Consider the following 21231-nt stretch of genomic DNA (forward strand, 5'->3'; position numbering starts at 1 on the left):
GAAAGGAAAATTTCAGAGTCATCATTTTCACATTAAAAAAAAAAAAAAAAAAAAAAACCCTAGTACTCTTATTCTTTTAAAATCAGGGCAAGCATTGGTTCCTTTTCACCAACCTTTTAGCAGGCAGATCAGGACTCATAAATGAAAAGCATCCCATAGTCAAGTGAACACAAGATCACAGCATGTAAGTTGCTCAATGACAACGACCAGCATCCATCCCTTCCCTCAGGCATGCTTTAGAGCAGTCATCCCCAAACTGCGGCCCCCTGACGCCATTAATCCGGCCCCGCGCCGCACTTCAGGAAGGGGCACCTCTTTCATTGGTGGTCAGTGAGAGGAGCACAGTATGTGGTGGCCCTCCAATGGTCTGAGGGACAGTGAACTGGCCCCCTGTGTAAAAAGTTTGGGGACGCCTGCTTTAGAGTCATCTACAGCTCAGCCTTGATTTATGACCAATGAATGGATCTGCAATTCATTTAAAGGAGAGGATAGATGCACACACACCTTGATATGGTCCATCATAAGTTGCTTCTGTGCATACAAAAGAGAACAGTCTGGACACTTGAAAACAGACACCTTCTGGTTTTCAATGTGTTGGTCAAAGTGGCGATACAGCAAGGTTTGCAGGGTGAACACAGTGTCGCACATGGAACACTTATATATTACTCTAAAATAGAAGAGTGCAGCGAAATCACGTCAGTCAGCCTCTTTTAAGTCAAAGGATCTGCTACTTTATAGCTGAAGAACTCAGGAGGCAGAGGCACATTGAGAACACACAAACACAATAAATAGAACAACAATTAGCGCGGAAACAAACTGTTGACAACTGGCATCACTCAATCATAGGTCAACCTTAACATTTTGAATAAAGATGTATTTGGGTACATTTATTGAGAAATCTAAATTAATGACCATTTTACTACTCACAAATCTATAACTGGCACATGTTTGTACAAAGTCTTCATGTTACTTTACCACAGAGCAAAAGCATCCTTTTTTAAAAAGATCTTTTTTTTTAAGATCAGACAAGGCAATAGTGGCACCCTATCTTGGAAAAGAATGTGAATTGATTAATAAACTAAATAAGCCGACTCAACTCCAAAGTTTTCTTTTAGAGTCAGTAATAATTTTACACTTGAATGTCAATATTTCTACACCTGTTCTTAACACAAGAAGCCCTATGCCAGTGAAAAAATGTATACTAAAATCAAGAAACAGAAAATAAAATCCATACCACTGTTATTTCAACAATGCTTGAATGTGTCTTACACTTTAAATGATTTAAAATATTCACTTGTCTCCTACACAACTATTTCCATGTCTAGTATGTTACTAGCAAGCGGCCTCCTCAGATGAATTCAGCAGACCTGAATCTTCCAAACCTAATTCCTCCTGCCGGTCCACACCGTCTACTCAAGTGAAGGCAGGAGATGTCTGCAGAGGGTAAAGGACCATGTCTACCCTGCCACTGGCCTCGGCCTCCAGTGGATGTGATCGGTCATCTGTGAACAGCTCTGATGGCAGCAGGTCAGCATCTTTTAGTCACTGCTCTGGGTCATCCTGGCACACAGGGGAGGAGGCCCTCTGGGCACCTGTAGTTCCTCTGGAGCACTGTGAGAATGGGCACAAAGAACTCTAAGAAGCTGCTTAGGAAAAGGTCAGAGATGTACTGGCAGGCCCTGTGGGCCCCTGCAGCCTGAGGGTGGCTCATCCTGGAAGCTAAGCAGGGTTTGGCTTAACCGAGGAAAAGGTCAGAGAAAAGCCAACTGGATGTGAGGATCAGAAAAGACAAGAGAGAAACTGAAGTTTCACCTGCTACTTCTACAGCAAAGCTGAAGAAAGGAATGCCTCCTAAAGCCAGCTGCCTTCCCTTTCTGAGGGTGCTGAGGGAAGACTTCCCAAGCAGCCTCAAACCTCACTGTGCAAATCTCTGTCGAAAGTTGCAGATTTAACTTTTTTCTCTTTTTCCTCCATAAGATTTATAAGTTTAACTGGACTGGCCTGTTTTTACAAGGTCTTAAGATGTCAGTCATTTTACTGCAGAGCACAAGTACCCTTGGGGGTGGGGTGCTGAAGAGCAGACAAGGTTTTGTTTTTTTGTTGTTTTTTTTTTGAGACGGAGTTTTGCTCTTGTTACCCAGGCTGGAGTGCAATGGCGCAATCTCGGCTCACGGCAACCTCCGCCTCCTGGGTTCAGGCAATTCTCCTGCCTCAGCCTCCTGAGTAGCTGGGATTACAGGCACGCACCACCATGCCCAGCTAATTTTTTGTATTTTTAGTAGAGACGGGGTTTCACCATGTGACCAGGATGGTCTCGATCTCTCGACCTCGTGATCCACCCGCCTCGGCCTCCCAAAGTCCTGGGATTACAGGCTTGAGCCACCGCACCCGGCCGCAGACAAGGTTTTCAGGACCGTACAAGGCAACCCAATGTTGTAGACTAATCATGTGTCATTAACCTTAGCAGGTGTGACAAAGATGTTCATTTCCTCCTTGTTTGAAACGGCTTAGTACTGTCAACAGCCCAAATGTCCAAGAGCATAAATGGTTATATAGAAAACTAAGCTGGCGTGGTGGCTCATGCCTGTAATCCCAGCACTTTGGGAAGCTGAGGCAGGCATATTGCCTGAGCTCAGGAGTTTGAGACCAGCTTGGGCAACAGGGCGACAGCCAACCTCTAATAAAAATACAAAGAATTAGCCAGGTGTGGGAGCGCGCACCTGTAGTCCCAGCTACTTGGGTGGCTGAGGCACAAGAATCGCTTGAGCCCAGGAGGCAGAGGTTGCAGTCAGCTGAGATCACGTCACTATACTCCAACCTGGGCAACAGAGCGAGACTATGTCTCCAAAAAAAAAAAAAGAAAGAAAGAAAATTATATGAAGATTTTTTTTTTTAATGATTATACAGACCTATACAATGGCATGGAGAGATTTTCTCTCAAATTAAAACAGAAGATAACAAGACAGAATGTATGATATGATCACATTTTTAAAGGGCATATAAAAGAAAGAGAAGGCACAGGACTGTCATCGTCTTTGCTGGATGATCGTATATGTATTTTTATTGCTTTGTTCGTCTCTATTTCCTGTTTTTTCTGTAACTGGCACAGGACAAATATTATTTTAAAAGGATAGCCTCAAGAAAAGAACTGAGTTTTACTAGCTAGGCTAAAAAATTGCTCAGAACTCAATTTTCACATTTTGAGAAATCACTGTTTCATGAGTAATGCCACAGCTCATTTTGTTCACGTGCATTCCTTTGGGGAGGGATTCTGTGGTTTGGACGTGTGTCTTCTTCTTAATAACAGACAGCGTAAAACAGGAGACGATCTATTTGTATAGGTGCTCCTCCTGAGAAGGCTGAGGAGCACGTTGCTGGTTTAATATTGGAATCCCTCCCCACAAAATACTAACAGATATAACGGGGAAAATGATGACTTCACAGTGAGCAACAGGGCAGACAGCACCCTGCCTCCATGTGGAAGGGCGACATCACCACTACCCTGTAGGACAGGTGGACGTCGTCCTTGCCCCCGGAGTGACCCATTGAGAAAAGCATGGCATTACCGCCCAGGCAGTCCCACCAACAGCCCGTGCCCGAGTCCAGCAATGAGAGCGCAGTGACAGACCACGGCAGGGTCAGCCGCAGGAGAGGCCTGGGTCCCCTTTCCGACGGCCAAAGACATGAGAGCAGGGACGCTGAGCAACTGCCCCAGACGGAAGGACACTAGTGAGGCAGCACAAGTAACTCCAAAGCATACGCCCGGACAAGATCTCAGACCAGAGGAGAAAGGCGTGCCTAACGATGGGGGGAATCTGGATGGAGTCAATCAACTGGACGGTATCGTCATCAACACTGACTTTCCGACTGGGGGGCGCCATGGAGGTTATTTACACAAGTTCCTTTAGTGAGGGAGAGCAGAGCACACCAAAGTCTTTATACGTCACGGTCCCCCTTTCCTCCTAAATACAAAGCAGGGAGGGAGATGGCCCGATGACTATGACGCTAACCACTGAGGAATCTGGGTGGAAAAGATGCGCACGTTCTCTGCACGTTCTTCCAGCTTTAATACAACAAACCTCACAGACATGGCTTTTAGGAGCAGAATCTGAGGATGGAGCAAACTCTCCAGTGAGAATGGAAAATCCCCAGGGAGACTGGCTGCCGGGCAGAAAGGAGGGGCAGCATTCAAGATGGGAGGAGGAAGAGGGGAGAGGGAGAGGGGTGTCGGGAGAGGAGGGGAAAAGGAAGGAGAAAGGGAAAAGAAGAAAAAGCTGAAACCAAATAACCATACTCAGGCCAAATTTACAGCAACAAACTCTCCAGAACACTTCAAACAGTGTCACAACAAATAAATAAAAGACTCCAAGCTTTGAAATTGCTGCCATTAACCTCCTACGTTACCATCAACTGAATCCAACTAGGGGCAAAGGACCGCTCTTCCACCTCAGACACCTAATCCCCACAGCCCCAGGGAGATGACAGTGCTGCCATTGCAGAGATGGGACACCAGCACTTAGCGGGACTGGACCAGGTGCTGGCTGTTAAACAGATTCCAGGGCCAGGCTTCAAATTCAGCCTCCCCTGACTCCATACTCCTCTATCATGCTGCTATTCTAATTTTGCACGTTTTACTTCTTAGCGACACGTTCCAATGGGAAGACTGCTTGAGCCCAGGAGTTCAAGATTAGCCTGGGCAACATGGCGAGGCCCCGTTTCTACAAAAAATTTTAAAAATCAGCCAGGTGCGGTGGTGCATGTGCGCACCTGTGGTCCCAGCTACTAGAAGGGCTGAGGCAGGAGGATCACCTGAGCCCAGGAGGTCGAGGCTGCAGTGAGCCATGATCGCACACCAGCCTGGATGAGAATAAGACTCTGTCTCAAAAAAAAAGAAAGAAAGAGAAAACACTGGAACAATTTTTTTCTATACAATACCCAAATTTGAGGAATACTGTTTAAGCCTATTTTAATCATATGCTTCCTTATATTCCGAGGTAACAATTGTTGTTCCAGGTGTCACACACGTTTCTCACAATCAAATTTCATTTATTTTAATAAAGAACCAAATAAAAAATTTTATTCATTCCACGGGAAAGGTTGTGTTAGTACCGGGAAGTCTAACTGTCCCGAAAACTGACGACACTAAAATTCACTAATCCCCATCTTCAGAGTCAAGACATCAAGTCGTGTACGGATTCCTTAACTTTTAATGTGTTTCATTTTGGGATCAATCTACAAAGATCAGAATGAAGGTCCTGTTAAAATAAACTCTAACTTCAACATAGTTTTTTTTTTTTTTTTTTTGATAAAACAGTCACTTCTATAGTATTCAATCACATTTCCCCAAAACTAAATGTTACAACAAAAGCTGTGTGTGTGTGTGTGTGTGTGTGTGTAAGAAAAATATGGCATATCTTCCCCCAACACTTCCTTAATTATGGAGTTATGAGCAAAAACACACCAACAGATTTGGACAGCAAATGTAGCCTCTTGTAATGATCAAACTCTATGTTGCCATAATCAATCTAGGAATGGAATGAACACAGCTAGGAGCACTGATCTGGTGCCGTGTGCACAGGGAGTGAGGACGTGCAGGAGGAAACGAGTGCTGGCAGAGCCCTCCACGCTCCAGACACAGGGACTGTGTGTGCCACACAGTTTAAATACGTCGTTTCATCCCATCCTCACTGAAGCAGGACCCTGACTTCATAGGGGAGACAGCGGCTGAGACAGTGCTGGTCCCAGGTCACCCAGCCGGTGGGTGGTAGGGTTCTGTGGGTTTCAGTGCCCACACTCCCTCCTCTTTGCTAAGCTGCCAAAAATCAGTCAAATTAAGAGCAAGATTAAGGCAAAAAAAAAAAAACACAAAAAACAAAAAACAAACAAAAAAACCCACCGAATTTACTAATCAGGGACTTATACTGGCTATGAAGTTAAATTCAGTAACCAGTCTGAAGTTGCCTTCATCTTAAAAATACTACTTTTTGAAGCAAAAGTACATCCTATAAAAAAGGAACTAGGGACAAATTTAAAGATGACAGGGTTTTTCAGTAATAGTTTTCCTAGGAGTTGTTTAAAATCATCTTAAGAAAAAAATACATAAATATTTGCTTGCTGAGCCAAGGTCTGTGGCAAGAGCATAAATAATAGGTGACATTTTTGGCTAAGGACGTTACCCGGAAAGGACAGAAAGGTTTGGGTGAGCTACGAGCTGTATTTCATAAAGCATCAAAATTGGCATAGCTGCGTGATTTTTCAGATCTTGGTAAATGTTACTCAACAGAACGGGTACTACCTCGCCTCTAAATGGCTAATAAAGCAGTGGAGCAAACATCGAAAGTCGGGAGGACTTACTTTGGTTCTCCTATCTTGATGCCAGGATGCTGTGTGTAGGCGTGGGAATGTGTGCTTGGGGCAGACTTAAACGCCATTGGACAAATAGGACACTTGTAGAAGACTTCACAGTGAGAACCTTGAATGTGAGACTTCAGAGCAGCCACATCAGAGTACACAACATTGCAATGTACACATCTGTTAGAAAAATAAACACACGGTCATTAGAACAAGACCATAACACACGTGTAACTGCAAAAACTGGGTGAGATGAACATAGTTTCGTAGCCCTTTTAGGGTTTTTAATGGCCCTCTGGAAGTATATTTTAGGTTTTTTCCTATTACAAATCAACTTATTTTTATATGGTTTTTTTTGTGGAGTTTTTTTGGTTTTTCATTTGAGACAAGGTCTCGCTCTGTCGCCCGGGGTGGAGTGCAGTGGCATCATCCATGCTCACTGCAACCTCCGCCTTCCAGGTTCAAGCAATTCTTGTGCCTCAGCCTCCCAAGTAGCTGGGATTACAGGCGTGCACCACCACGCCCAGCTAATTTTTGTATTTTTAGTAGAGATGGGGTTTCGCCATGTTGGCCAGGCTGTTCTCAAAACTCCTAGCCTCAAGTGATTCGCCCGCCTCGGCTTCCCAAAATGCTGGGATTATAGGTGTGACCTACAACACGCCCAGCCTATTTTTATATGTTTGATTGAAAAGATCATGAAGAGGAAAAAAACCTCAATTGGTCTATTATTGGAGCAACGTTAACGTTTTTAAGACTGGATGTCCATTGAGCAATGGGGTCTCATTTAAAAAAAAAAAAAAAAAAAAAGAATGGATGTCGAGTCTCTAGACCACCATTTTTGGAAGGCCTCCACATGCTGGATTCTGGCACAGGGCCCAGAGTTTCCTACCCATCCCCAGGCCCTAAATGGCACTTGTAATGGAAGAAGTCTTCAGTGTCTAAACCTACATGCCATGAACAGAGGAGCAGAGAGGAGCAAAGAAGTTCTGGCTCCAAGGCCTCGGCCCAGTGCTTCTTGCTACACAAGGATGTGGTCAGTGTATGTGGGGGTCATGGTGGTCCACAGGACAGAGAAGGTCAACCACCGAGGTGCTTGTCTTTTAGAAAATAAATTTAAGTGAGGCTGGCCGCAGTGGCTCACACCTGTAATCCCAGCACTTTGGGAGGCCGAGGCAGGTGGATCACGAGGTCAGGAGTTCAAGACCAGCCTGACCAACATGGTGAAACCCCATCTCTACTAAAAATACAAAAATTAGTTGCGCCTGTAATTCCAGCTACTCGGGAGGCTGAGACAGGAGAATTGCTTGAACCCAGGAGACTGAGGTTACAGTGAGCTCAGATTGTGCCACTGCACTCTAGCCTGGGCGACTGAGGGAGACTCCATCTCAAAAAAAAAAAAAAAAAAGGAAAAAAGAAAATAAATTTAAGTACACTTGCATTTGTTTAAGAAATAGCATAAATTATAAACCTCTGAAAATTCAGCATCTCTTAAAAAAAAAAATGGTCTCTCTAGTTAACTTCCTTACTTTGTCAATTTCTTTTTTTTTTTTTTTTTTTTTTTGAGACGGAGTTTCGCTCTTGTTACCCAGGCTGGAGTGCAATGGCGCGATCTCGGCTCACCGCAACCTCCGCCTCCTGGGTTCAGGCAATTCTCCTGCCTCAGCCTCCTGAGTAGCTGGGATTACAGGCACGTGCCACCATGCCCAGCTAATTTTTTGTATTTTTAGTAGAGACGGGGTTTCACCATGTTGACCAAGATGGTCTCGATCTCTTGACCTTGTGATCCACCCGCCTCGGCCTCCCAAAGTGCTGGGATTACAGGCTTGAGCCACCGCGCCCGGCCACTTTGTGAATTTCTAATCATCTGACAACTAGCTCCTTCCTTGCTCAAATCTAATGCAACAAAAACAAACTTTAAAACTAAGCTACATCTCTCCACTATGTCATCTTTTTCACACAAAGACTCTGAGCAACATTTATAACACCTCCACTTGATGGCCAAGTCTTCCTGGTTCACACCTGAAAACTAAGAGTGGTCTTTCTGCAGGTACACACAAGTCTCCAGAAATATACCTCTACTACAACTGAACATATGTGCTCCCAGATGTGAGCTACGCAGGGAAGGAAGATTGCAGACAGGGCCTGGTTTCCAGGGGTCAGCGCCCAAGACTTCTATGACAGTCTCAGATGCTTCTATTCTTAGAACCTCCCTTCTGAATCATGGAGATGCTTCCACAGTCACACAGGAGTGTCATGTTCTGGACTGCAGGCATTCCGTTTAGGCTGTGCAAGCATTCTGTTAAAAATCCTCAATAATGCATTAGCATTTCCAATGACTTAAGGCATTAAGTTCAGCAACAGCTATGTTGAAACACTACATAACAATAGGATAATAAAAGGAAAGCCTCTCTAGCCTATCTACTTGAACCAGCATTTCAGGCAATAGAGCCACCTACGCATACTGAAACTATTTTGGGTTAACTTAATGGGTTGTCTTGAACAGGTTAATGTTCCTCTCTGGGCCAGTTACTCATTTGTAAAATGAGAAGAGTTAAAATAAGATTATTTTAAGTCCTTCCCAAACCTAGAAGCCTAAGACTCCCATGAAAGAGGAAGATTATGTAAAACAAAAGTAGATGAGTTATTAAAGAAACTGAAGGACCCACCACACCATAAACTATAAACAGAAGATTTTCCCAAGAAGGACAGAAAGATGGTGTTCGGAGGGCAAAAGACCCGAGAAGGGCAAAAAGGAATAAAGAGAAAAGCAGTAATTACCTAAAGTCACTTGGAGTGAGAGGAAGGTTTAATGTACAGCAAACAAAAAGGAAGTATCTAAAATAAAGATGGAATTTTTTGAAGCAAGAGGAAGTGGCTATGACTCAATCCAGAGAACACCATGGAGGCCAAGGGAAAAACCCTCCTTAATGTAAGAAACCAAAGCAGGGTATTTTAAAAAGTCGTGAAACATCTGCCTACAAGAGAAAGAGGAGCTTCGGGGGCAACAGAGGCCAATGGGAATGTAAATAAGACGGACAAAGAAACGCAGCCTTGAAAGGGCTAGTGCAGTATCTTAATGCTATGAAAAATCCTGTCTTCTGAGAAATATGTAATATCCTGAAGTCCTGTTCTAGGTAGCAATAAAGTTTCTTATTTTTTTAATTAAAAAAAAAAAAATGTTTACAGCATAAAATCCTATAACTATTCCCCTTTCTAGATACAGAGTCCAATGTATCAAAAGGCAGGAAAATTCAGAAAAAAATAATTGACTTTTATCAATATTTAACTTTTGGCAAGTTAACCAGGAGTCAGGGGTGACCCATCAATATCTGGGAGATGTAGTATGAGCAAGAAGAGAGACAGTGAGGCACACTGCAGCAAGATGAGACAGAGTAGCGCGGAGGCCACGTGGCCACGTGAGACGCCTCTGGCCAAAGAAAAGACAAACTGAAAATGAGGGACCGTGGAGGCAAAGGGAGCACAAAACGTGACAAGGCCACAGGGCTACTAAGCCCCAGTGAAACATGAGCCAGGACCATTATTTAAAGCAGCAGAGGAAAAAAAAAATTGAGTTTAAAAATGTTCCTCTCACCGAGCCTGGTGGCTCAGACCTGTAATCCCAGCACTTTGGGAGGCCAAGGCGGGTGAATCATGAGGTCAGGAGTTAAGAGACCTGCCTGGCCAACATGGTAAAACCCCGTCTCTACTAAAAATACAAAAAAATAGCCAGGCGTATTGGCTGGCATGTGTAATCCCAGCTACTCAGGAAGCAAGAGAATCACTTAAACCCGGGAAGTGGAGGTTACAGTGAGCCGAGATCGCGCCACTGCACTCCAGCCTGGGTGACAGAAACTCCGTCTCAAAAAAAAAAAAAAAAAAAACACCCATAATTTAAAAAAAAAAATGTTCCATAATTAAAAAAAAAAAATGGAGCAGTCAACATGAACTAACTTCACAATACATCATGTTTTTACCAGCCCCATATAACCTCAAGACCAGGGAGAAAAAAATCTACACTTAACACAAAATTTTTGGTAAAAAATTAAAATTTGCAATTCAAGGTACCAAATTTGAACAACTCTGTGAGTAGGGCAAAAGAGCAGAGGAGCAAGGATGGTCTCTTCCCAAGTGAGTTGATTACTTTCAGCCTGTATGTGGAGCTTCTATTTTAATTTAGGAAAGATATCAGCAATACCTAAAATTGCAGAAGTCATACTTCCTTTAATCATACCAAGCTAAGTTTACTTTCATTATATTAGAAAAACTAAACGTTTAAGAAAAATTTGACATCAGTGCAAAGACTAGCACTTGGGAAGTGGCTGCAGAGCCTCTATTATGAAATGCTGAATCCATTAATAATAGTTTCAAAGTGTGATGGCAAGAACCAAAGTATTATTCTGCATGGACTTTGCAGATCTAGGGCACCTTTGATTATTCTGTTTTACTCAAGAACATCCCAGTGGAGCTAGAGGCAGGCAATTTTACAGACAGATGCCCCACAGCACAGAGAGAATATGTGAATTACCACATAATTAGTTACTGGCAGAAGTGGTACAAAAATACTGCTTTCTTGATTTCTAAGCCAAAGGTTTCCACCCGGCTAGATCTCAATCCATAAAACATTTGTGTATTACAGGTTTGGAGGCATGAGATAAAATGTGAAGTAAGTCTCATAGCTTAGTGTTATCAATGGAAAAATGGGCAGAACCACCCAGGAACTGATGATACCATAACCTAAACTTATATAAAACCATCAAATCATGCTAACTGGACTTCATTTTTATTAAATATAATTTATGACAGGTTAAAAAAAAAATCACTGCATTTAACAATCTAACAAAGTTTCCAGGTAAGCAAACACTTTATGTTAAGATAAACATGTAATAACAGTAATACCTCTATTAACAAAGACACTGTGTATCAATGACATTTTTCTTGGGATAATCTTCTTGATGAAAATATAAAAGGCACAGGAAGGTCATAAGATGGAGAAAAAAGTTCAAGTGTATAATCATTCAACACTAGCTAACATGAGATTTGCCAGATGTTGTACAAGGCACATCTGAGAATCGTGGGGGTCAGTGAAAGGGGCCACAGTGGAGATATGCAGAGGAGACGAGGGAGGAATGAGAGAACTTGAAGGGGGGGTGGGGGGAAGAGTGGGAAGGAGGGAGAAGGGGAGAGGGGAAGAGGAAGAAGGGGAGAGGTGGGAGGGGGAAAAGGGAGGAGAAGGAGGAAGGGGTGGGGGAAGGGAAGAGGGGAAGAGAAAGAGGAGTGGGGAGAAGTGAGCGGGGAGAGAGAAGAGAAGGAGGAAGGGGGAGAGGGAAGAGGGGAGAGAAAGAGGAGTGGGGAGGAAGGGGGGAAGAGAGGAGGGAGAGGGGTGGAAAAGGAAGGGGGAGGAGGGAGAGGAGGAGGAGGAAGAGTGGGAAAGGAAGGAGAAGGGGGAGGAGGGAGGAGGGAGAGAAAGAGAGGACGAGGGAGGAGGGACGAAGAGAAAGAGAAAGAGGGAGGAGGAAGGGGGGAGAGGGGAGCAGGAGGAAATTGGAGGAGGAGAAGGGGGGAGGAAGCGGAGGTGATTTGAAGTGCAAGGCTGGGACATACATCCCATCCTTCAATGTGGACAAAATAAAAGTAAAAGACCATCGCACTATTTCTGTTTTCATTAGAAAAGAGGAAATACTAAGAGGTGCAGAATGTATGGTTTTCTTGCAGGGATTAAAATGCAAAAAATATGATAACAAAAGTCTGCTAAATAGGGTACAGAAACCAAAAAAGCTGACAGTCAGTCAAAGCCACACCTGAACACATGCAAGACTGTGCCTAAAAGGACGGGCTCCATGACCCTTTGCTTTGTGTGGACAGCAGGGCCAATATTACATTAAGAGGATTCAACCAGATGGACTCTGCAAATGACCTAGGTTCCCAGAGGATCTGTTAATCGAGGTATCACCGTATGACCCAGAAAACTGTGTGTGCAGACCACTCAAAATGCTGTGCGGTTGTAAGTGAACGATATACTGACCGAAAACCAACTCTCCTGGTGTAGTGCAGACAGTTCTTGGTGACGTGGGTCTGGAAGTGCACCGACCTGCAGATGGCCCCGCACTCAGGGCAGGTGTAGGGAGATTTGTGCTGATGGATTCTCTGGTGTGATGCATAACTGCACTGGTTAGGAAGCAGCATCTGGCAGATAGTGCAAGTCTTCTAAACAAACCAAAGGGGGAAACAGGGTTGGTCCTACTAAGTACGTGCTAATATGCAAGAACCTTGGTTAAACCTCAAGATAATTATACATCCTTCATTTCAAATGCTACAGTAATTGATGCTAAGCCCAAGGGAAAAGCCAACTTGAACGTTAACATGTCCAGCGTAAAATTCTTTATCCTGTAAAATCACTGCATGTGCTACGCAGTCAGGCTGTTCTCAAAGTATAAGCTAAAAACATCAGTTTTAGCAGAGGTCCAATTCTGTTACTTCTGCATTTTGCTTAGGGCAAAGAAGAGGTATTCTTACAAATTTATGTCAGCAAATCAACTCTAATATATCGTAACAAGTGTACAGGCATATGTATTCTGACAGTGGTCCCAGTCCTCACAATTCATAAAAAGCGTTCTCCAAAATAATAAAAATTCATTAGAAGCGAATCCGATTTTTTCCTCAGCAGTTATTTGAAATCGGAAATACAGGAATGCAAAAGCATGGCTACAGCAATTATTTGTTCTTTTTGCACCTAAATTGGCCTTTAAATGGATGATTTGGCCATATTATAATTTATAATTAAAACGAAGGAACTCAAGCTCACGTATATAAATTTAGACATTCAATTAAAATTTTATAGAGCTTAAAATCTGATTAGTATAAAATAAAATTAAGGGTAGAATCTGCTTTGGAAAAGGCTCTATATCATTAACTACCCAGGAAAATCCAAAACACTATTCTTCATCCCCTTAGAAACAGGCACTACACATGGTATATTTTTAAAAACACAAAACCAAAAAAATTTAAAGTAAACATAAACCGAGGAATTATTACTTCTATCCCAAAAACAAACCTCACACAGCATATGACATAAACTATGTTTAAATATTTTCAGACATTCGTGCAAACACAAATTATCTACCATCTTCTAAAATGTACAATTTGTATTAAAGCCAAAGAAAGCCTCAAAATATAGATTCTTGCTAAGATTTAAAGCACTTGTTTATACTGACAACAGCGAAGAAAAACTTATAAGTGACTTAGACTAAGAAAAATAGGAAACTCACTTGAAAATTCTTTCTTGATTTTCTCCTGAAAGGACTAAAATACAAATTTCATCCCATAAAATGTTTATTATAATCACAAAATAACAGCATTACGGGCAGCTTTGATGAAGTTAGCATTCTTAAAAATAGCATTCCTTTTCTCATAACACACATTTTTCAAAGGTTACAACAAGCCACAGCAAGGAAAACCAATCAACAGATTCATTAATTACAGCTCCTGTTAACATCTACGTGACCACAGGTAATTCTATTTCTGTGAACTAAAGTCTTCTGTCTACCCTCACACAGGCCCAGGCAGGGAATTCTGATGTCTGAACTTCCACAGGCATCTTAAAATGTCTTGCGCTTACTTGGGAATAAAGTTAGCATTTTCTATACTAAGTCAAAAAACGTTATAAACACACACATATATATATATAAATACACACACATATATACACACGCACATACACACGCATGTGTGTGTGTGTGTGTATGTGTGTATATATATATATATATATATTATATAGAAATATATAGACTGGTCCCATTTCATCATGAGTCAAATGGTAAGCTAGGTATTTTAAATACGTGAAGTGAATTTAAGTACATCATCTAATTCTCATAACCTATGAAGCCGATAACATCCCCATTTTACAGATAAGGAAATGAGGCTCAATAAAGCTAAGAAACTTGACCAAGGCCCCATACCTATTAAGTGGAGGAACCAGGATTTGAACCAGAGTCTAGAAGTGGGGTGGGGATATAACGAATGAACAAACAAAAAAACACACAGGGAAGATCATTAGCAAATATACCTGAATGCCCCTCCCCCGCGGCTTCTTTTTTATCTAAAGTATGTGATTATATGACTTTTAGAATGGTAGAAAATGGAAAGAAAATCTAAAAAGCAGACCGTGTTACCTGAAAAAAAAAAACAACCACATTATCTTTCATCAAAGCATACTACGAATGGTTATCCTTCACAATACATATTAGATGCACAATGAATTACTTAAATTCACTGTAAAGTATCATCGTCACGTGTCTTCACCCCAGCCGTAAGACTCTGGCCTCATTTGTTCCCATCAGCCGAGGCTCCTCACCCACTTTAGATACAGAAGCACAAGGAGAAAGAGGGAGTCACAGGGACCACAGCCTCGAATCAACATACTTTCATACCCTGCAGCTCCTGAAATGGGAGAAAGCGGCCGCTGGGAAATGGCGCTGGACACTAGAGACTTTGCCTTTAGCTTTTGTAGATGAATGCATAGCCACGTAGACGGCTACTTCCGCACTTCTGTCTTTATTTACCTGCCTCCTCTACTCACTGATTCCACTCTGTTTGGGTTTTGTTCGTTTTTCTTGTTGTTATTGCTGTTGTTTTGAGACAGGGTCTCACTTTGTTGCCCAGGCTGGAGTACAGTGGCGTGATCACAGCTCACTGCAGCCTCCACCCCTGGCCTCAAGCAATCCTCACACTTCAGCCTCCCCAGTAGCTGAGACCACAGGCACATGCCACCACACTCAGCCAATTTTTGTTTTTTGTTGTTGTTGTTTTTGTACAGACAAGTTCTCACTATATTCCCAAGGCTGGCCTCAAACTCCTGGCCTCAAGCAATCCTCCGGCCTTGGTCTTTCAAAGTGCTGGGACTATAGGTGTGAGCCACTGTGCCTGTTCCAATCTGTTTTGAGAAAAAAAAGTGCCATTTTGGTTGTAGACATACTCCTCCTGGATGCTTGCATGGTATCAATAGTTTTTTGTTTTTTGTTTTTTGTTTTTTTTTGAGACGGAGTTTCGCTCTTAGTACCCAGGCTGGAGTGCAATGGCGCGATCTCGGCTCACCGCAACCTCCGCCTCCTGGGTTCAGGCAATTCTCCTGCCTCAGCCTCCTGAGTAGCTTGGATTACAGGCATATGCCACCATGCCCAGCTACTTTTTTTTTGTATTTTTAGTAGAGACGGGGTTTCACCATGTTGACCAGGATGGTCTCGATCTCTTGACCTTGTGATCCACCCTCCTCGGCCTCCCAAAGTGCTGGGATTACAGGCTAGAGCCACCGCGCCCGGCCGGTATCAATAGTTTTAACCTCAAATGACATCATTTGCTTAACCATACTCCCTCGAGTTGTATTCACTGTTCCTGTTACAGAAAACTTGACATCCCTGCTTCCGGAGATCGTGCTGATGCATTTCCACAGCACAAAGGATTATCTGCCACTGGTTTTTCTGCAATGCTTTGAATTCATGAAACAATAAACATCCTTTGGGTTGGGGGATGTAACTGAGCATGAGGGCAGACAAGGGTTTCTTTATGGCCTATAATGACTGACTTTCCTTATGTTTTTTAATCAAATAAAATACATCTTAAAATTCTAACTCTCTACTACACAAGCTGAGGCTGCGTAGCAGAGAATAAAGTAATTTAATGTGACCGTTACTGCCTTTTCAATAGAAGAAAGTATAATAAAGCACACCTAAGTGGTTTCATGTGTCTCTTGACATTTTACCTGTGCCATCTAAAACTGGACGAATGTTTTCAGTACTTAGGTAATAAACAATTAATTTCTATTCTAGGGCAGCCTTATTTGCTTGGTTGAACCGTTACTTTTTAAAGTAGACATTACTTCTCAATAGACAGGTAATATTATAAAGCTACAGGAAAATAAAGCTGAAAAGTACCCACATTCCATGTTCTCAATTACAAGTGACCCTCCATATCCGGACGTTCTGCATCTATGCATTCAACCACAGACCAAAAATATTTGGGAAAAAAATTAAAAGTAACAATGCAACAATAAAAAAACACACATGTAAAAAATAAAGTATAACAACTATATAGTACTCACACTATTAGATATTATAAGCAATCTTGAGATGATTTAAAGTATATGGGTGGATATGTTTAGGTTATATGCAAATACTATGCCATTTTATAACAGAGGCTTGAGCATTTTCAGATGTTGGTATCCAAAGGGGGTCCTAGAGCCAACACCCGAGGACACTAAGGGATGACTGTACTTTTTGTTTTTTTTTTTAAGAGACGAACTCTTGCTCTGTTGCACAGGCTGGAATGCAGTGGAATGATCTCGGCTCACTGCAACCTCCACCTCCCAGGTTCAAGCAATTCTCCTGCCTCAGTCCCCTGAGTAGCTGGGACTACAGGCGCACACCACCACACCTAGTTAATTTTTTGAATTTTGGTAGAGAGAGGGTTTCACCATGTTGCCCAGGCTGGTCTTGAACTCCTGAGCTCGGGCAATCCACTCACCTCGGCCTCCAAAGTGCTAGGATTACAGGCGTGAGCCACTGCACCTGGCTGACTATACTCTTATTGAGCCTGTTGTATCCAATCCTGGCACTAAAATCCATCACTGGCATGCAAATGCAGGCTACAGGGAAGGGGGAACCAGGTACATTCTGACCTGTTAAGGAATCAGAGTGTTCAAGCTTGACATCCTCTTTCTATGGATGAGGAATTAGCTGAGTAATAAGAAAAATAATTCTGTGTGTTTTTCCTTTTATTTTAGGCAGAAAAACAGCCTGAGAGAGGTACGTGACAAAGAGTGAGAGAGGCTACAGAAATAAATATGACCGTATATTTATGCTTAAATTTCAAACAGACCAAAAGCCTATACCACCGTGAAACACAGGAGCTAAAGGCAGAAACAACGCCAGCTTAACAGTCAGCCCAGATGCTAAGTAAATTACTCTCACCTCATTGAAAGCAGTTGCAGAATCTTCTGTCTAAAGTATAATTATCCAAAAATAATAAGGTATACCAGTTTGTTTTGTGGCTTTTACTTCTGCCCAATTTCACACTGAGAACATAAAGAAAGCATTTCATTTCAGATCTCACTTAAGTAGAAGTAATAGCAAGCAAATACAGCAGAACTGGCTCTATATGCGTCTTGCTCAGAGCTAGCTGGTTGTGCTGGTTTTGTCCTGCAATCATTCTGCTACACAAAAACTCCCTAAGAAAAGCTGACAGTTTAATGAACAAATTTACAGAAAGCTATATGGCCAACACATACTTAGCGATGCTTACTACTGAAGAATATGGGTAAATTAAAGGTTGATAACATTAAAATATAAACTAGAACAGGACTACTCTTGACCAAAATTTAAATTAAACACTTAGAAGAGCAGGACCAAAAACCAAGGGTTATGAGTCTTTGGCTAATAATGGTATTTTGGGAGACGGAGGGGAGGAATTCAGGTGAGCTCCCTGGTTTCCAGAGGAAGCTGCCTGAGCAGAGAGGATCTAGAAATGAGAAGCAGCAGAGGCTGCTCATGAGAATCTAATACAGTCAGTGTGCTGTATTAATGACGCCCAGAAAGTTTCTGAAACTAAAGTGAACCAGCAATCCCCCAAAATGAGGGCCACTGCAAATATCACTTTTATCCACACTCTTGAAGGTGACTTCGGCAACCCCAACAATCCATCCCTATGTGATTCCTTGGGTCCCTGTGACTGTGAGAGCCTGTGCTTCCACATCTTAGAGAGTCAGCACGACCAATCGGAAAGAATGAACCAGCAATACAGAAACTCTGCCTCGAGTCCCAGCTCTGCCACCAATTGGGCATTTGTTTTTGCAATTGTAAAGTAAAAGGGCTGGCCAAAAGACCTACAGTATTCTGCGATTCTACAGCTGATATAAATTCTACAAGAAGAAAACGGATTTTTAAAACTGAGATGTTACAGAAAGCATTTCTTGTCTATAGTTGGTTAAATTTAGACATTGTTTCATGAGAAAGTGAAGCAATGACATCGAAACACATTAAAATATCAATTATTAAAACAACAGTCCTCAGCTCTTAAATACTTCATGGAGAAGAGAGAAGCTCCCTCTGGTCTCTCATCCACTTCCTTTTCTCAGTGTGCCCCAAAGCAGGGATTATTAAGCAGAGAGATCAGAATACAAAACCCCAAGTGGGGCAGATTTACTGGCTAAAAAGTCCACTGCTCAGAACACTGTTTTTATTGTACTGCTTGGTGCCGTGCTCCCTGGAAGCTAGTGATCCCGGACAGGTCCTTAGCCCTCGGGCTCCGTCTCCCTCTGCCACCGCCTCCTCCGAGGGGTAAGCAGACGCACACAGGCAGTCCAACCTCAGCCTAGCAGGCTTTTTGGTTCCTGGCCCAGATCATCTACCAGAGTGTGATCAAATCTTAAGACAGCTTTGGGAATGTATGGCAAACACAGCCTCGAGCTAAAACCATATATTCCAAAGCAGCTTTTACCAGAGACCTGCTCTTGGGGGTCGCTGAGCACAGGCCAGTTCATAAGGAAGTGGTGCTTTTGAGTCCCTCTGGCAATTGTTACTTCTGCATAGATTGTCTACAGAACACTCGGAGGAGGAGCAGCAATTGGCAAAGAGAATTCACTAAATGCCACCCAAACCTTCCTTTATTCCATGGCATACTGGCAGTCTCAGAAGGCTAAAGGCATGCGTAAGAGGAGATGGTGAGAGGCATGGGATGGACGACAGCCCCAGCTGGTGCTCACAGCCAGGCAGACCCTTTGCTGGGTGCAGAGAAGCACCCTGGGGAAACTGAGACAGGCTCTGTTCAAAACGTAAACAGAGGTCAAAATACAAAATGATACCAAGGGAAAAATAAAACATAAAATGAAAGATTTTAAAAGGGGGGATAATGACTGAGCTAAATCAAGAAAAGCGTATTCTTAAGAGAAAGGCAGCTCACCAGATGTGAAAGGAAAAAGCAGCAATTCTCACTCCTAACTGCTTTTAAAGATGGGGCCAAGAAGGAAATTTATACTGGGCGGAGAAAATGTCTTTGATTCAGAGAAAACGAAATCCCAGGAAGTCAAATGGAAAGTCATCCTCCCAGGAAGCCTAATTGCAAAAACAAATGAGAATTGGGTCTGAAAGTCTCAGGCATAGGCCGGGCGCAGTGGCTCAAGCTTGTAATCCCAGCACTTTGGGAGGCCGAGGCGGGTGGATCACAAGGTCGAGAGATCGAGACCATCCTGGTCAACATGGTGAAACCCCGTCTCTACTAAAAATACAAAAAATTAGCTGGGCGTGGTGGCGCGTGCCTGTAATCCCAGCTACTCAGGAGGCTGAGACAGGAGAATTGCCTGAACCCAGCGATGAGCCGAGATCGCGCCATTGCACTCCAGCCTGGGTAACAAGAGTGAAACTCCGTCTCAAAAAAAAAAAAAAAAGTCTCAGGCAGAGCGCAATGATGCAATTACAGAATCTCTCCTTCAAGACAAGGCAGTTACATTAGGATCTTAAAAAAAAAAAAAAAAAAAGGAGTAAAACATCCACTTTCAGGAAAAGTAACTTTCCCTATTCTTCCCATTAAGTGCAACTCAAAACCCTGAACATGATCCATAAAACAAACATAAAAGGCCGGGCGCGGTGGCTCAAGCCTGTAATCCCAGCACTCTGGGAGGCCGAGGCGGGTGGATCACGAGGTCAAGAGATCGAGACCATCCTGGTCAACACGGTGAAACCCCGTCTCTACTAAAAATACAAAAAATTAGCTGGGCGTGGTGGCGCGTGCCTGTAATCCCAGCTACTCAGGAGGCTGAGGCAGGAGAATTGCCTGAACCCAGGAGGCGGAGGTTGCGGTGAGCCGAGATCACGCCATTGCACTCCAGCCTGGGCAACAACAGCGAAACTCCGTCTCAACAAAAAAAAAAAAAAAAAAAAAAAAAAAAAAAAAAAAACATAAAAGAACTCTGAAAGGTGGCATGAAAGATTAGCTAGGGACCTCAAGACCTTACAAATGACAGAGTAGTCAATTCCCAGTCAATGGGTTTCTGTTTGCCTCATATATCCCAGATTTGGAGCTGAAGAAGCTAGTCACCCAAAATGCCAATGGGTAGAGACCAAAAACTCCCCAAGAAAAGCCTGTGCTCTGTAGCCAACAACTAAGAAAGGCGTGCCTAGAAAAACAGAAAACTTTGAGACAACGCCTGCTCTACTCCAGCGAAATCCCACAGAAAACACTGGGGCCCCACCCCAACCTGTGCCAAGTCAAGCCAATACTTCCACCCTCTTGAGACTGTAATGAGCTGTCTGTCCCAACGCCCCTACCCAGATGGTGGGTGTCGGGGCCAGTAGCGAAGGGGAACTTTCATGTCTGCCAAATGATAACGTTCCCCCAACACCAGCCCAGCAGGTATTTCTTTTAAACTCTAAAAAAGAAATCACCAGACCCAGGTGGTTTTATTGGAGAATTCTACCAAAGAATTCTACCAAACAAAGAAAAACTAACACCAATTACACACACTCTTTCAGAAAAACTGAAAAGGAGGGAACACCTCTCAATTCTTTAAAAAGCAAGTATCAACCTATCTCAAATTGGACAAGAACACAACAAAAAAGGAAACATACATGCAAATAGATGCAAAACTCCTTAACAAAATAGCAGCAATTATAATTCAAATTATATATATAAAAAATACATAGCTTGACCAAGTGGGATTCTTTCCAGAAATGCAAGGCTATTTTGATATCTGAAAAATCAATACAATCTACCCAAAAAAAGAACCCTGAAACCAGTAACTGACTTGAACAGAGTCAAAGGATACACAGTAAATATATAAAAAACTATTTGTCTCTCTATATATTAGCCATGAATATGTACTCACCAAAAAATACA

General features: G+C 42.7%; 1 protein-coding gene across 27 annotated transcripts in view; it reads right to left on the reverse strand.

The window, feature by feature from the left end:
• ZNF532 (zinc finger protein 532) overlaps positions 1-21231 on the reverse strand; it is a 143210-nt gene that overhangs the window by 43430 nt on the left and 78549 nt on the right. For 15 of the 27 annotated variants that reach the window (XM_074383329.1, XM_003926036.4, XM_074383324.1 and 12 more), the window contains 3 exons: positions 12374-12555; positions 6355-6531; positions 505-667 (listed from right to left, as the gene is read on the reverse strand). The exons of 7 other annotated variants lie outside the window; for them this stretch is intronic. In XM_074383329.1, the coding sequence (XP_074239430.1) occupies positions 505-667; positions 6355-6531; positions 12374-12555 (522 nt within the window). The remainder of the gene's footprint in view (positions 1-504; positions 668-6354; positions 6532-12373; positions 12556-21231) is intronic. 5 more of the 27 variants (XM_074383332.1, XM_074383331.1, XM_074383330.1 and 2 more) reach the window with 1 other exon arrangement.

This window comes from Saimiri boliviensis, chromosome 13, assembly GCF_048565385.1.
Source record: "Saimiri boliviensis isolate mSaiBol1 chromosome 13, mSaiBol1.pri, whole genome shotgun sequence".
In the NCBI taxonomy this organism is placed as follows: domain Eukaryota; kingdom Metazoa; phylum Chordata; class Mammalia; order Primates; family Cebidae; genus Saimiri; species Saimiri boliviensis.